The following is a 17348-nucleotide window of genomic DNA, read 5'->3' as shown; positions in this document are numbered from 1 at the left end:
CTGCTGGTCTTGGTCATCTTGGCACACTGAACTCTGCCAAGTATTGTGCCATTCTCCAAACCCACATGCTTCCTTCTGCACATGCTCTGTTCCATTGAGGTCAAACTGGATGTTTCAACAAGATAATGCCCCTTAAACACATCCAGGGCCAGTAGAACTTGGCTGCAGGAGCTCAGTATCTAGGTCTTAGAGTGGCCAGCTCAAGGCCCAGACATGAGCCCCATTGAAAATCTGTGGTGGATAATCAAAAAGTCTGTTTAAAAGTGTATACCAAAGAATTTAGAAGAATTAAAAGCAGTAATTCAAGAAGAATGGGACCAGATTACCCCTCAACAGTGTGAAAGGCTGGTGGGGAACATGCCAGCCAGGATTAGAGCTCTACTGCTGCTAATGGCAGGACTACTAAATACTAATTTGATGATGTGATGTTTTTTGTTTTTTCTTTTTGTCTTGAACACGTTCTCTGTTATTTGTCGATTTTGATACTGACAATGTTGAGAACTGAAATATTGAAACTGTCAAGAATTTAGTTTTGTCAGTTTTTCTTGTAAACAATAAATGAAAAATATATATAATTTGTATTTGTTTGTGTCTGTCTAATGCAGCCACATCTTCTGAAACACAAAAAATATTTTTCAACAAATATTTCACGATAATATTTGAGATTGTGTAAAATTTTAAGGGTGTCCATAAACTTTTTCCTACCACTGTATGTTTTGAACTGGCTCAGTGTCAATAAAATTGAATTGAACTGAATAAACAAAACCGATGTCTTACTTCTCCCTCTTCAGCATAAACTGACATTAAAAAACTTTGAGTAAATTGTTATAAAAAAAAAAAACAACAGCAAAAAACTAAATTTAAAAAACATAGTTACACTGCATTTGACCTGCGCACCAAAATGTTCACAAAGTTTTCTGTAAAAACATAGCTATTCATTTTTTTGGGTTAGGAGAAGCAGCTGCTCTTATCCTTCTTCTCCTGTCTGTCTGTCCCAAGTCTGTCTGTCTGAAATAGGTGACAACACAGCTGAAGCAGCCTATTCACAAATCTCTGTTTTGCTTTCTGTCTTTCAGTTGGAGGAGCAGCTGAGTCGTCTCCAGAGAGAGAAGAATGACCTACAGTCCAGGATGGAGGAGGACCAGGAGGACCTTAATGAGCTGATGAAGAAACACAAAGCCGCTGTGGCACAGGTCTGCTTTCTCTCCTGTCTGACATACACTGTACAAATATGGAGTCCGGGAGGTGTCGTAGCATTTACCACAGACCTGAAAATGGAAATTTTTACTGGCTGACACAAAGCAGTGACAGTGACTTCAGTCTCCTCATCTGCACCTTCACTGACGTTCTAAATGGAGGTCCACAGCCTGACTGGTTTACACACTGCTAGCTTAGTTTAGTGACAAGCAGCAGAGGCAGTGGAGAGTGGTAAGATCTGGGATGTGAATATATGACCGGGGAGGATATAAATTTCCCCCAAAATGTATTAGTCCAGTACTTTGGGGATTTTAAGCATAAAGAAACATCAAGAATGTGAATTTCATGTTTAGTTACTTATATCAACACAAATTAGACTTTTTAACTGATTAGCAAAATTTGTATATCAACTAGGTTGTTTACTAACACAGTGATATACTGATATAATAAATATGATTCAGTGTTAATGGTAGTACGTACATACTAGGGTTTCAATAGAATTTTGTTGCGATGGAAAAGCTTCTAAAATAGCAAAACTGCACTGAGACTTAGGATGAGTCATTTAAGGATTCTTATACACATTCAGCACAGTACTAATTTGTTCTACAACTAATAGTATATGGCAACAAGACAACTCAATTATCCCAGTATAGGAAATAGATTACATTTACATAAGCGGCTAGAAAGTTTTCTTCTCTTATTTTAACAAAAAAAAGCCTACAAAAAATAATTAAAACTGACTTAATATAGTATACGACAGAAATGAGTACACCTCTGTGCAATATCACTTGAAAGTCAAATGGCTCAAAATTCTATAATCTCTCAATAAATGCATTATTTCTAAGTTGAACAGTAGATTATTTCCTCTGGCAAGAAATCAAAAAGAAATACTTAAGAAAGACGAAGAAAGTAGAAACTCAGCATAGCAAAAATAGAGACGCCTATGACCACCAACACATAAATTAGAACACCTGTGATCACTGAAACAACTTCAGTCCTGTTATTTTAAGTCTGCATATCTGCATTCACATGGGTACAAATCATATATCTGCGTCATGGCTCTATACAGAAAAGAACTAGGTTTTGAAAAATCTGATTGTGAAAAGTCACAAAGATGGAAAAGAATGCAGGAAGATTGACCAACTAAAAATCTGTCAAAATTCACGCTCAGCAGTAATCCGGAGGTATAGAAATAATACCACTTATCATAACCATAGTGTTTGTCCTCCTAAAATGACAACACAAACACTGCGCTGCTTGCACAATCTAGCTACTAAAATAGATCTGCATGTAGTACAGATTTGGCACAGGGGTTATTAATGAAAATCGGCATTTCTGTGACAGCTCAGTGTGACGTATATTGTATAATGTCAACCCTTGCAGTTGGCATCTAAGAAAAAAGCCTTGGTTGTTCTTTGTCAGAAAATTGTAGGATAAAACACTTATAGGACATGAAAATAAGCCTGGTGAATATTGGAAGCACATCCTTTGGTCAGATGAAATCAAGACAAATTTGTTAAATTTGTTTTTAAAGAAAGGCAGTTGATGCAAGGGGATGGAGTGTGGACTCATTTGACATTGAAGTGATATTGCACACTTCACTCACTTCTTTTGTATACTTTATATTAGCAAGCTGTCATTTTAACAATGTCACAATTCTCATACTTATCTTTTATGAATTTATTTTTGCTTATCGGGTTTTTTTGTCTCATTTTTTTTGTACTACACTTTTCTTGTATTAATAGAAAAAGCAATAAAGATACCTTTAAAAAAAACAATGTCACAATTCACACACACAGTGTAGCCTGCACATCTTATCAGGTCTACCACTATATTATGTTAAAAAATTAACAGAAGTTGATGTATTAGAAGTAACATCCTTGGGTTGAGCTTTATATTGAATCCCTTTAAAGTAATCAATCTCTGCCAATTGACACATTGTTTAAAAGTTGTTGTGTTTATTGAGCTCTAAGTGGCCCCCATTAGTATTTATGTGGAAATGAAAGTGTAGTAAAAGCATTTCCTTTGCACAGCTGATAAAATGATGAGTGAGCTGCCTCCACAAGCTGCCAATGAATCCATCCTTCCTGTTTAAATTGAAGCAGTTGAATTGCCGTTGGGGCTTACTGTAGTGTTGTGCTTCATCTACTGTGAAGAAAAGTTCTCGTCAGATATTTCACAGGTCATTTTGAAATGAGCTTTATTGATATTCTTTCATTGGACTAAAAAAAACAAACATCTTTCAACAGATTTGTTCTGCAAGGTAATGCCATGATGTGATTCTTACTAGAGCCACTTGGCATGGATTTTTCTGACATTTGAAAAATTCAGGTTTAGTTTGAAAAATTTGAGTTGTATGTATAATTTGTGTACTAGATAACAAATGATAGAGCTGCACAGTGGCGTAGTGGTTAGCACTTTCGCTTTGCAGTGAGAAGATCCCCACTTCGCATCGTGGGCTTCCCGGGATCTTTCTGCATGGAGTTTCATGTTCTCCCTGTGCATGCGTGGGTTCTTTCCGGGTACTCCGGCTTTCTCCTACGGTCCAAAAATATGCTGAGGTTAATTGATTATTCTAAATTGCCCGTAGGTGTGAGTGTAGGACTGGGCGATAAATCGATTTTATCGATTAATTCGAGTTTGTACTTAATGTCGATTTGTTTTAATGAAAATCGATTTTCTAATCAACATCCACCACCAACACCTGCCTGCTGGGCTGCCGTAGTTCAGAGTGCCCCCCCCCCCCCCCCCCCCCCCCCGTGCTTGATATACAAACAACATGGCGGCGAGCGATGCAGATCTAAAGACGCGTGTCCACTAGATGCGATTTTCCCGCACGGCAACGCACCATCAGAAAATCGCACGGACGGCGGGCGGTCACTACCGGACCACAACATGGTCACATGACAGCGCTGAACAACAGCAGGTCGCTACGTGGTCACGTGACCGAGCTTTCAGCTGGACAGTCCGGCAGACAAGTCTGATAAACACAGCGGCTCGGCCACAAACTTTCCCTTTTTTTTCAAAAAACACATCCGTGAAAGTATTTCTGAAAGCATTTGAAGTGAGAAATAATCTGCAGCAGATGAATCTGTCCTTGTTTTACGTCACCGACGCCTAGTTTAGAAGTTTGAGGACAGTTTAACGATGCGTGGGATCTCCTCATGCCGCATGCAATTTGCATAAAGTAGAAGTCAGTCTACTTTATGCAAATGAGCTGCAGCCCTCTCCAGGTAAACACACTGGTGTTCCAGTTTAACTGGTGATCAGGTTAACTGGTGATAGTTTCTGTCTCCAGATGTTTCGTCCGCAGATTCGTCACAATCAGACCTGGATTTACGTGAAATAAAGATACCAGATAAAGAAGACCTCACCGAAAAACGTCGGCATCACTACTTAACAAAGTCTATATCCATGTAACTATCATCTACAGACAATAAAAAGAAATGTGCGGGTCGAAATAAAAAAACACGTATTTTTCATGAACAATCACCATGTGTTAAACACCTGGCAGGATGGCAGATATCTATGTGGATGAAGCAGAATGCTTGTCGAGCTGATCGGTAGCACAATGAGTAAAACGGTGGTTTCGTAATTTTGTCGCTGGATAACGTGGTTTCGAATCCTCTCACCGTACTTGTAAAATACGTGTTTTTTATTTTGGCCTGCACGTTTCTTTTTACTATCTGTAGATGATATTTGCATGGATATAGACTTTGTTATGTAGTGATGCCGACGTTTTTCGGTGAGGTCTTCTTTATCTGGTATCTTTATTTCACGTAAATCCAGGTCTGATCGTGCCGAATCTGCGGACGAAACATCTGGAGACAGAAACTATCGCCAGTGAACCTGATCACCAGTTAAACTGGAACACCGGATCACAGCTGAAAACTCACCACAACCAGACCAGCATGCCACATGTGGCGCATTTCCAGCTGCGATCTGGTGTGTTTACCCGGAGAGGGCTGCAGCTCATTTGCATGAAGTAGACTGGACTCCCACGTGCAGAGATTAGGTAGGGGGTAAAAAAAAAAATCGGATAAATCGTGAATCGGGATTTTTTGTGAAAAAATCAGAGATTTTTTTTTTAGGCTATATCGCCCAGCCCTATGTGAGTGTGATTGTTCATCTGTATATGTAGCCCTGCGACAGACTGCCTTCGCCCCAAGCCAGCTGGGATAGGCTCCAGCACCCCCCGCGACCCTAATGAGGATTGAGTATAGGTGATGGATGGATGGATAACAAATGATGCATTTGTAAACAATTAAATCCAGCAGAGAATTAAGTTCACCAACCTAGAGTTGTTTACTGACTTTGCTTCTGTCCTGTGTGTTTACGGTTTCAGTCAGCCCAGAACCTCGCTCAGATCACTGACCTACAAGCCCAGTTGGAGGAGGCTCTCAAGGGGAAGCAGGAGATTCTGGAGAAGGTAAATACGAGTTTTCTTTTCTCGGCATACCACGGATAAGTGACTAGCATAGCCAGTTAAATTTGTAGTCTGTCTACAACAGACAAGGAGAGATGTCTGTAAAATTGTCTACACTGATACCTCTTGTGATTCTCTTTCTGCACATTCTCTGTAGAAGAGCATAGGCTTGTGTTTTTGGTGGAGTCAGGTTTGGTTAGAAATGTAGCTACTCATCAACACAAAAAAACACACAGAGAGACTAAGTTAAACTAAACATAATTTTAAAAAATTATTATTATTTGCTGAGCCTCAGTTAAAAGCTTTATGTGAAATTCTGGACTGGATTCCATTTCATCGACCCCAACTGACAGGTCTCCTCTGGTCTGACTTATATTTTTTTAAAGCTGACACAGGGCTGAACTCCAACTTGTTTCACCCTGATACATCATCACACTTGAACGACAAGTTTGCAAATTTTCACGTCTGTCTTAAAACATACACTACCAGTCAAATATTTTAGAATGCCTCAATTTTTCCATTTTTTTAAATTGAAATTCAAGTAGTTCAGCTCCAATGAATAGCTTGAAATGGCACAAAGGTAAGTGGTGAACTGCCAGAGGTTTAAAAAAAAAAGAAGGTAAGGTCACCCAAAACTGAAAAATAATGCACATTTCAGAATTATACAAAAAGACATTTTCAGAGAACAAGAAATGGGTTAACAACTTAAAGCTGTTCTGCATCAATGGAGGTTGATCAAGCCTTGAAAACTGGTGCCACCAAATCTAGGTGCCCCAACTTTTCTTGATTACTTCCAACCCCCTCTGTCTGCATAGAAGTAGTGTTGGAACACACCATGACACAACACTCTCCAGAGCATTATTTGAACAGTATTGTACTGCAGAAAGTAGTGTGTTGCTATAAAAATGGCGAGGAAAAGACCATTAACAATAGAAGAGAGACAGACCATCATAACACTTAAAAATGTTCTACAGAGAAATTGCAAAGAAAGTCCAGGTGTCAGTGAGTACAGTTTTCTTCTGTGAATGTGTTATTGGTTGTTCTACTTTGTACCTTCTTTACATCCTAGTTATTAAGATGTCCTTTCCTGTTGTTCCTCTACCATAAGTTAAGGGAAGCTAAACTCTTCCTTCTGTACACAAATACAGGAGGAGGACTAGCAACTAATTGAAAAGGAGATAATCAGTTTTCATGTTTTTCTACAGCTTAATGAGTTAAGTTACTGTTACTAAAGAGCACAGGTTAGAAACTGTAAGCATATGATGACTATGACAGTTTTAGTGTTGTAATGTATGCCTCCTCCCCTGACATGAAGATGTTTCTAGAGTTTCCACTGCTACACTGTCCCTTGAACACACTCCTTTATAAACTTGCATGAATGTGCAGCACTGTCACAGCCCATTTCTTTTGCATTTTGAATGGTGTCTTGACAAATACAACCCTTACTATAATGGATATGTCAGCAGTATTGGTGCTGGCAATATGTGGCACAATATGTGGGCCACCCCTTCATATTTAGTCAAAATCTGATGTTTTTGAACAAATATTTATGCTAAAATGCGGAAAAGGCCTTTTTCTAAATCCCTTTACACACATAGAAACACTGTCACTTCTTTATTCCTGTCTCTGTGTTAGTGACAACCTGCAGTTCAGACCTATGCCTTGTTGAAAGGACAAGGCATAGGTTAGACTCAAGGACTCAAGACTCATAGACTCAAGGCCCCTCATGTACACAATGTACTGCTGACAATGGCAGGCCTGTACGTGCCATGTGCATATTTTTTATTGGGCAGTAGAGACCAGGGAACCCTGGCACTGCCATAGAACCCAGCCAACACGTTTGTTCAGGTTCCAACTGAAACAGGCACCTGCTGGTCTTTGAACAGTCATGGAGTAATCTTGAAACAGTGAAAGAGTAAAACAACATAGACATAATCATATATGGTGCATGTAAGGGACAGAGGTAATGGGGTGTCTTGACTGTTGCAGGATTGGCACCTGTAATGTCACAAAATAACCTAAAAATTAATAAATGAAAACTCATTAATTCCCAGCTCGTCACACAGATCAACTGATGGGTTGAGCAAGTCACCAGACAAGAACTATACCTGAGCTTCCATTCCAGTGAGGCCATGGATCTGATTTTTAAAGATGAGCAAGCAGACTGCTCACAGACTGCCACTTTTTTGTTGTTATTGGTCAAATGTTAGTTATTGAGTTCATAGTTAATAGATTATATTAGATAGTAATTATGAGATTTTACGATATAGCAGTGAGGACATTGTAATGATCAGAAATGATTATATGATAAACCTTACAGTTTTGATTATTGTTGCCATTTACAGTTTCAGTAAAATAAATTTCAATCATTTTAGCTGTTATGTTTCAGATAAGCTGTTTACACATTCTAAATACATCTGTAGCCCACATTTTGGTGTAGACACTTGTTATATGGGGATTCTTGGACTCATACTGTGAAGGTACAGAATATGAAGAGTATGTAAGGGTTAAGGGAATAAAGGAGGTCACAAGGATGATACATAAATATATGTATGTTTGTGTCATAGATGCAAGCCCTCCAGAGCCAGCTGGAGTTCCAGGAGCAGTCCATGGTGGAGAAATCTCTTGTCAGCCGGCAGGAGGCCAAGAACCGCGAACTAGAGACCAAATTGGAGTTTGAGAAGACTCAGGTCAAACGCCTGGAGGTGAGAGCTAAATACAGGTGGAGGAGTGCTGGTGGTGGTAGGCGTCTGAGAGAGGTTGGTGAGAGATTGAAATGTACTGCTGAGGTCAGAAAGCAACTGCAGAAACAGAAAAAGGTCAAAGCTGATCAAAAGGTCAACACTGGCACCACATGAACATCTACATATGCTCCATAGCATTTCAGAGAGTTGACTACAAGGATCCCTGTTTTACTTTGTCCTCTAGCTTGTATTACTCTTATTTGGCAGTATCAGTTGTTATTTGGTCAATTTCAAATTAAATTTAGATTTTGCCCTAGACAAAATGCACAAGTGAAGGATAAAGGTTATCATCTGCACTCTCCCAGGGAGAAATTGTAATTGTCTCACCCACTAATAAAATGACTGGCTCAGTTTTGCAGGTTTATTTTAGTAATTACTAGCTGTGCGATGTGCTAACCGCTGGGCACTTTCCCTCTACTTCTGCTTCCTTCTAAAGTTAAAAAAATATTTATTTGTATATCAAATATGCTTTATTTAAGGACAGTTGGGTTTCTAGCTTGTGGTGAAATGTGCAGAGTTTGGAATATATGCAGAAGGATTGCAGTCATTCTGCTATTTAAGCCTTTTCACCAGTGAATAGTAAGTGAATATTTCAGGTTCCCTGATTTGTATAACTCATCAAAACTAGAGGTAGCAGAGCTCAATCAATAAAAATGTGCAGAGGCAGAGCACAACACCCACTCAGTATGTGAAATATGGACAGGGCCAGTGGCTAATGCAGGAGCTAACTCAGTGATATCATGTGCTGCTGGCATTGATGCACTGACTGGATACAGACTTACTGCAGTTATACAGATTTACACAGGAGCCACCTGTTTAAACAGTGCTGAGTACCAAAAATATATGTGATGAAAGTTTGCTCCACCACTCCAATACAATACTCACAAACACACTTCAGCATGCATAATGACCGCCAGTTTGTACTGTTTATATGCAGGGAGATTTGCCTTTAACAGACAGAAAATGTGGCAAACAGTTCAGAGATGCTCAACAAGAAACACAAGTCAGACCAGATGAGAAGTTGGAAGCAAACCTCAGAGTTATACAGGCTTAAAAAAAAAAAAAAAACAGGGCATACGGTTATTATTATCCAACCTTTTTTGTGTAATTACAGTATCAGCAACACTTCAGGTGTGCTCACATTCAGCTCTTCCTCTAAAGACAGTGGTTTAGAAAATGTGAATGAACTGTTTTGTTTGCAACCTGTATGATTGTCAGACTGCTTAAGTTCTTTATCCCCATGGCACTTCTTAGATCACTATAGCCACTTGTGTTTTAGTGATCTTTACAAACAGTTTTCAAAACAGTGACAGCAACACCAACTGGTAGTTGTCCAGAATTATCGATAATAACAATATTAACACCAAATTTCCTTGTTGTCAAGGTTTCTTTTTATTCAAGAACTGGTTGTTATCAACATACAGCTTTATTGCCAAACAGATATAAATTAGACTCTGTCATTACTTATGGAAATCTAAAATCTGAAAAGCATCTAACTCTGCTTTACTTGCAGCAACCCTGAACATTTGGGTAAGGAGTTAACACTGGTTAGTGTTGCTTTGCGTCACATATTTTGGCATACTGTTCATCTGGTTCCATATTATCCCACAAACAGTATGTATAATGTATCAGTGTTCTCTTTTTGTTGCTGTGCAGAGCCTCGTAGCTCGTCTTAAGGAAAACCTGGAGAAGCTGACAGAGGAACGAGACCAGCGCAGCAGCAGCGAGAATCGAGAGAAAGAACAGAACAAACGTCTGCAGAGACAGATCCGTGACATCAAAGAGGAGATGGGTGAACTGGCCAAAAAAGAAGCCGAGGCCAGCCGCAAAAAACATGAACTGGTAAGGATGTGACAGACGGTAATGAGATAACTTACTAACAACTAGCAATGAGCACGCAGTACAATCAGACACTCCTGGCCTTTTAGTATAGCATCCATCAGCAATAAATCAGTAACATTAACATGGTCAACCTTTGATCCTGGCCAGCTGAAAAGTTCACTCGGTCTCTCATCTCATTATCAGGAAATGGACATTGAGAGCCTAGAGGCTGCTAATCAGAGCCTGCAGGCAGACCTCAAACTGGCCTTCAAAAGAATCGGTGACCTCCAGGCTGCCATCGAGGATGAGATGGAGAGTGACGACAATGAAGACCTTATCAACAGGTATGTAGAATGTATCTTGTATACATGGCCAGATTGTTAGTTATCAAAAGCATGTCAGATGGAGTTTGCCTGTTAGATCATGTCTCAACTGTCAGCTGACTTGAAATCAGGAAAATTTGTTGCTATATTCAAAAAACACAATAGACAAATACAGAGGGTGACAAACTACATAAAAAGCCTAAATAAATGAGTAGAGAAAGAAACACAGCAAATGCTGAAGCACTGCAAACGAGGAATCAAGCCAACAACATCCAATCATTTGGTCTGTGACCTGTATGAAAATGTTGAGATGGCCTATTTGATTCATATTGCGTTTCAAGATGGCAACAGTAAAAGATCACAGTGACTGAATGAGTTTTATTGTTGGGGAACAGATGGCAGGAGCTTCAGTCACAAAGAACTCAACTGAAGGGTGTTTCAGTAGGAACAGTAACTAAAGTTACGTTTGCATTTATATCTATGAGAAAGACATAAATTAATAATGTGGGAAGTTGTGTTGACGGTGCACATCTGCTGACTATGATGCTAATGCATTCGTGCAATTTGTATGGAAAATCAGAAAGCAACTCTTCCCTTGGAGGCTGAGAATATTAATGCCGGACGTGATCAGGCTGTCAGCAAAAACAGCTGTCAACATTTACACAGAGAGAGATATTATCAGTGCAGAAACCATCACTACAAACATTTGACGGTTGAGTGGTGCAAAAGCCATCAGCACAGGTCTACAGAGAAGTGGAAAATATCGATATAGTCAGATAAGTCATCCTTCACCACTGGTACAGGCCTGAAGGCTGGATCCCTACACTGATGGGATCCAGTGAGATGAGACTGAGATTAAATGAGAAAGTGGATCCACTTTCTCATTTAAGGGAAGGGTCACTGCAGAAACAAACACAAAGTTGTTCTGTCCTTTAACCTGGAAACATGTCTGTCCTGATAACAGAGATCTTTTCCAGGATGACAGTGCCCCCCCTTTCATAGGGCACGAGGTCTCACTGAATGGCTGGATAACTATGAACACGATGTAAATCATATGCTATGGCCTTCACAGTCACTATATCTCAACCCAAATGAACATCTATGGAAGACCTTGGTAATAGACAGCACTCTGCACCACCGTCGTCAAGACACTACATGAGGGTGTATTTTTTTTTGAAGAATGGTGTTCAATTCCAAGGGGCACTGAAGCTCTTCTGGCAGAACATAGTTGCCCAACTCCTTACCAAGTCACATTATGTTGGTTTTTCCTTTAATTTGTCACTTGTTTGTACATTATAGCGCTACAAAGTACTATTGTCTCTGCATTCACTTACCACCTTTTACTTAAGTTTTCAACCAGATCTAAGAGGCTCTTGGAGTATGGTTAGTTATCATTGTGGCAATCTATTCACAAGATCATTAATTGATTTTCATGCTCAAAGTAATTTTCCTGTCCAGAAAATCCAGTGCAGTCCAGTGAAAAGACTATATATAATTCCTGCCTGTTGTTGATATAGGTGCTTCCTGAAGGATTTATGATTACTCTCCATTTGACCAAACCTTGCCCAGTTCCACTTTACCATGCATTGTAGCTACTTCTCCCTCTCTAAATCTTCATTTAGCTGCGATGGCTTGCAATGGTAAAGTAAGTATCTCTCCTTTCTGCCGCAACTGCTTTCAAAAAAGTTGCTTGTTTTCCTTCCAAGAATTTGATGGAAAGATCGATATCTGACTTTGTGTAGGACGGAGCTTTGATCAGCAACAGCTAGGCAGGCTGAATTCCTCGACTCTTAACCTAGAGAGATTGCCAGGTTGATCTCTCTGGTGCCTATACACCAACCAAAACACAAACCTGTGCTCACTGACTATATCAGGAAACTTGGCGCAAGCAGAATCTGCACATCAGACCTTTATTTAAAATTAGGGCTGGGCACGTTAACGCGTTATAGTCGCGTTAACGTATCAATTCATTATTGCCGACAATCATTTTGTCGCGTGTTAACGCAGTTTTTAAAAAATATTATTGTAACGGACTGATATTGTTGTTGATGTTGAGGTTTCAATGTTTATTGTTCAGTTCCAGATTTACCTAATGTCAGTGGACCATGTTTAGGTAGCTCACCTCTGATTGGCTGAAAGTCAGCAGTAGTGTGTGTGTTACTCCATGCAGGGCCCAGTGTGTGTGTCGAGTGAGAGAGAGCTGGGAACGGCGGCTAATTCTGGAGCTACATTATGGGGTTTTTGTAGTTATTCTGGTGTTGGCTACGGCCAACAGTAGCCTGTGTTCAATAAACCACCAGAGAACCAGATAAAGTCCCACTCATTCATCACAGAGGGACGTCATCACGTCTCACCCAAAGTAACAGTGGAGGGAGGCTTCGGCAGACTGGCTGCATTCAGCGTATGGGAGAAATAGAGATAAACTAAAACAAGACAAGCTAACAGCCGCAGAGAAGTAGTTAGCTAAATCTGGAACTGAACAATAAACATTGAAACCTTAACGCGCGATAAAATGATTGTCGGCGTTAATGAATTGATACGTTAACGCGACAATAACGCGTTAACGTGCCCAGCCCTAATATATATATATATATATATATATATATATATATATATATATATATATATATATATATATATATATATACACACACACACATCTACATCTTACACAGACAGAAGTTATCTCACCTTATAAGTGAGGGAGTGAGATAGATGCACTGAAGTAATCTTTTTTAGTTTTTTGAATGTATTCCAAAGGTAGTTATTCTTTAAATCTCTCACACTGTATTATTCACACACAGTGAAAAGTCTTGTCCTGTCTCTGGGGCTCGTTGTTTGGAAAATGGATACTCTCTATTAAAATGTCAGTGTGGTCTACAAAGACAGAGTGAGAGGTCTTCTGTCTACAACAGCCATGAAAAGCTCTGTGAGTCATTAAATTTGGGTCTGTAAGGCTTTCTTCTTTACTCTGTGTGTAAGGTCAGAATGAAGCGGCATGCTCAGTGCCACTGAAAACATGATGCATGCAGTACAGTTGACTTGCCAAAGGCAAAAACAAAACTGGGCCATCACAGCATCTTCCACATCCATAATTTCTGAGATATTTTAAGCATCATTCATGGATTATTTTTGACATGATTCTTATTTTATGTTTTCCTATTATCTTTTGTTTTCCTGTGTTTTCTTTTCTTGGCTCTTCCTCCACCCATCATCATCATCACGGCCAGTTTGCAAGACATGGTGACAAAGTATCAGAAAAGAAAGAATAGAATGTGAGGAATTTCATCTCCCTTTTTTCACCACTGGAAATGATGCAGCATTCTAGAGTCTTTAAACATTTAGTCAATAAGTTGATAGTTGAGAGAGAACACCCAGTGTCTCTGGGTCAAATGTCAGTCCAGTTAGTCTGTCACTCCTGGCAGTCATGCCATAGAAGAGAACTTATTTTTACAGAAACATCCCGCAACAGAAAAAAGTATAACTGAAGAATTGAAGTTTGATGGCTCAAACCCAGATCCACACATGTTAAGCTGTTCAAAAAGGAAGAGAGGATCCACAGAGCAGAGGTCCTGTAAATTTAGCGGGGGATCTTTCTTTTGATGTCTGAAGACTCAGGGATAATGCATCATCAGCAGTGCTCAGAGATTACTTCATTACTCACATTTACTCCACTTTTTGTTGCATGCCCTTACAAGTTGAGATGCATGAATGCCACTGACAATATGTTACTGCCCCAGCATGACGCAGTCCTCCCTCCTAGTGCTGGAAAACCCTAAAAAAACACTTTTTTTTTGGTATTTTGCACGTTTGTGACATATCAAGCTACATTGATGAAATCTGGATAGCAATGTGCTAACACTCTGAAATACGCTTACTCAACTTTTATATTTTAGCAAACTAACCACCAGTCATACACATTTAAGTATTGAAACATTCAATAGTGTGACAAAGTTTAGCTTAAAGCAGAGCAGATAGTGACTGACTGACTGACTTCTCCCCTGACCAAGCCTGTCATCTTGAATCAAGTATATACCAGCTGTCTTTAGACTCACTGGCCTCTACACTATGTATAATACTGGATAGACTGACTGGGAGCTTTCAGATCACAGGAAGCAGGACGATGGAACCAAGTGCTTTAACCACACTGTGGCCACAGTCTGACTGCCCGTTTAGAAGAAGGTGGTGACAGACAAGTGGATGTGTTGTGTGAAGCAAGTCTGTCCCAGTGTTTGAGAGAAGTAAGCAGCACATTGTTGCAGTCCCAGTAAAGTTAACACTTAAGGGTAGTAAGGTTACTTTATTCAGCTATTACATGCATCAATAAGCAGAATAGTTATCCCTATTATGTGTTCACTGTCACAGAAGAGAATTAAGGAGTCTCTGTTACTATGTTGTCCCCCTGCATTTGTAACATGTAAAACTCTACATACCATGGGTAAATGAATGCAGGTCATATGTAAGTGACCTGAATGGTGCACAGCACCCAATACTTGGAACCTCCCAGCACTTGTTAGAGGTCGAAACTCTATATATACCCAGAAAAAGAAACGCTGAGACTTCAAGCATAACACTATTCCTGTCTTCGATATCCTGTATGGGTAACCACTTTTCAAAGCTTTGAGTTGAAAGACACGTCAGGATTTCTCTGGTCATCTCCCTTGAGGCCAAGATGTGCCTCACAGTTCTCCTTTAACTTGACTGGGGAGTCCATTCAGCTGTATTTATCTTCTGGTTTGAGGGCATCATATCGAACGCTGCTGTTATGTTTGAACAGCAGTTGGCACTGACTCAGTCTCTTGCTCCCTGGGCCCTCTTAATATTTCATCGTCCTGCTTTAGGGCTTGATGTGACTGTGGCTCGGCGGTAACTATCCTGACAGGATAAAGGGATGTGTGTCACTCATCAATCTTTGACTTGCACTTGTTTAATAATGCAGAACTCTCAAATGTCTTACAAAAAGCTGTCTTGCTCTAGTGAGCATAAGTAGCTGATGTCTGTGTAGGTTCTCATTCATCCAGGTCATGGTTATCCAAAGTTGTTTAAATCAATCCAACTGGACTTTAAGAAAGTTTCTTGAAGACGTTTCACCTCTCATCCAAGAGGCTTCTTCAGTTCTGGTGGTGGTTGATGTTGCCTCAGCTTATAACCTCTGTGAGGTGTGGTCAGTGCTATTCATATTCTGACGACCATTGCCAAGGCCCGTCCGAGCTCGGTGAAACTCGCATTTCATTGACCCCCATTGTCACTCCCTGGCTCCCAACGACCATCGTTGAGGAGCCGGACGGGCCTTGGCAATGGTCGTCAGAATATGAATAGCACTGACCACACCTCACAGAGGTTATAAGCTGAGGCAACATCAACCACCACCAGAACTGAAGAAGCCTCTTGGATGAGAGGTGAAACGTCTTCAAAGAACTTTCTTAAAGTCCAGTTGGATTGATTTAAACAACTTTGGATAGGTAAGTAGCTCACACGCAGCATTAACCTCTGGCTTCCAGCTATTTCCCTCCACTGTCAGTGTAGGGTTTTCAGACAGTGTAATAGATAACCAATCACAGCTGGGAAGCGCAGACTTCTGTCAAGGCTAAAGACCAAAATGTTTTGATTTGTAATTAGTTCACAACACCTCTACATTTTCATAAAAAGTTAATCCTTCCTAGTGTTTTAATAAGACACAGCATGCATGTCTCTTTTTATGAAGCTTAAATTATGTAGCTATGCATATGAATATATGTAGTGTAATAGCCTCACACGGCTGTACCAAACAACGTAGCAGAATGTGTAGTCTCACACGGCTGCACCAATAGAAGAATGTAGCATAACTACACTTCAAGATTAAAATTCCAGTCATTTATCAGACCTAAGGTTCCTTATGACTGTAAACATTCATAAATAGTCATGTTCTTGCTCCATGACAGTTGGAAAAAGCACATCAGCTACTGTAAGCCTGTGAAGAATGAAGAATGTCTAGAGAGTAACAGGAAGATGATAGAATATCTATCTAGCTACCTATCTAGCTATGTAACTTTTTTATGCAACACTAGTAATGACAGGAGTCTTTCAAGCATATATTTCTTGATAGTCTTGGAGACAATGCATATGCCTGTCTGCAGTAGTTCCCAAGCTGGGGGGAGCCAGAGATCTGAGGGGAGACGCAAAGCTTTGTCTGCTCTGAGGCTGTGATGTTATAAAAAAAAATAGATTTTTACATTCTGGATAAAATCAGAGTAACAGACTCACTGTGTCATCACAAGTCTACCTATAAAACATTTTAAAAACATATTTATTTGGTCTTTCTTCAGGTCGGCTCGCTAGTTCATCCCGATTCATTAGTTTGTGTGCAGTTGGAAAATTACTGATGGAAACGGTGTCTGACAAATGCAAAACGGGTGAAGATTCATCAGTACCTAAAATCTCCGGCTATACCTCCAGAGTTACCTTAAATTTGGTTTTATTAAAGGACGAGACAGAATTCTGTTATTTGTGGTGAAATGCTCGCAAATGACAGCGACAAGTCGCTGTCTTTCAAGCTGCAGAAATAACAGTGGTGTCTATGAGCAGCCGGCTGTGCGACCAGTGAACAGGGACCGTCTGCAAAATGCAAAATCGCTGCAAACAGCGAAGAGCCACAAATATTCAACTAATTTACTGCAGCCAGCAACTGACTCCCGCTGGTCATACTACAACTCTTGGTTTGATATTAATTTTTTTTCACAATTTTAGGATTTTTGTAGTTAAAAAAAAAAAAATCAATAACTTAACTCTTATGCATTGTAGTGTCACCAAATTTACTGCAGCCATAAACTCTCTCCTCCTCGTCATAGTACAACTCTT

The 17348-nt window shown here is 39.9% G+C and overlaps 1 protein-coding gene across 13 annotated transcripts in view; it reads left to right on the top strand.

Moving 5' to 3' along the window:
• Window positions 1–17348, top strand: part of myo18ab (myosin XVIIIA b) — a 207556-nt gene that overhangs the window by 178250 nt on the left and 11958 nt on the right. For 9 of the 13 annotated variants that reach the window (XM_055012348.1, XM_055012347.1, XM_055012346.1 and 6 more), the window contains 6 exons: window positions 1077–1193; window positions 5543–5626; window positions 8191–8328; window positions 10024–10209; window positions 10393–10532; window positions 13742–13786. In XM_055012348.1, coding sequence (XP_054868323.1) covers window positions 1077–1193; window positions 5543–5626; window positions 8191–8328; window positions 10024–10209; window positions 10393–10532; window positions 13742–13786 — 710 coding nt within the window. The remainder of the gene's footprint in view (window positions 1–1076; window positions 1194–5542; window positions 5627–8190; window positions 8329–10023; window positions 10210–10392; window positions 10533–13741; window positions 13787–17348) is intronic. The other 4 variants (XM_055012350.1, XM_055012349.1, XM_055012351.1 and 1 more) reach the window with 1 other exon arrangement.

The sequence above is a fragment of the Amphiprion ocellaris genome, chromosome 7 (genome assembly GCF_022539595.1).
Source record: "Amphiprion ocellaris isolate individual 3 ecotype Okinawa chromosome 7, ASM2253959v1, whole genome shotgun sequence".
In the NCBI taxonomy this organism is placed as follows: Eukaryota; Metazoa; Chordata; class Actinopteri; family Pomacentridae; genus Amphiprion; species Amphiprion ocellaris.
The sequence above is the reverse complement of the archived record's forward strand: the minus strand, read 5'-3'. Positions and strand labels throughout refer to the sequence as shown.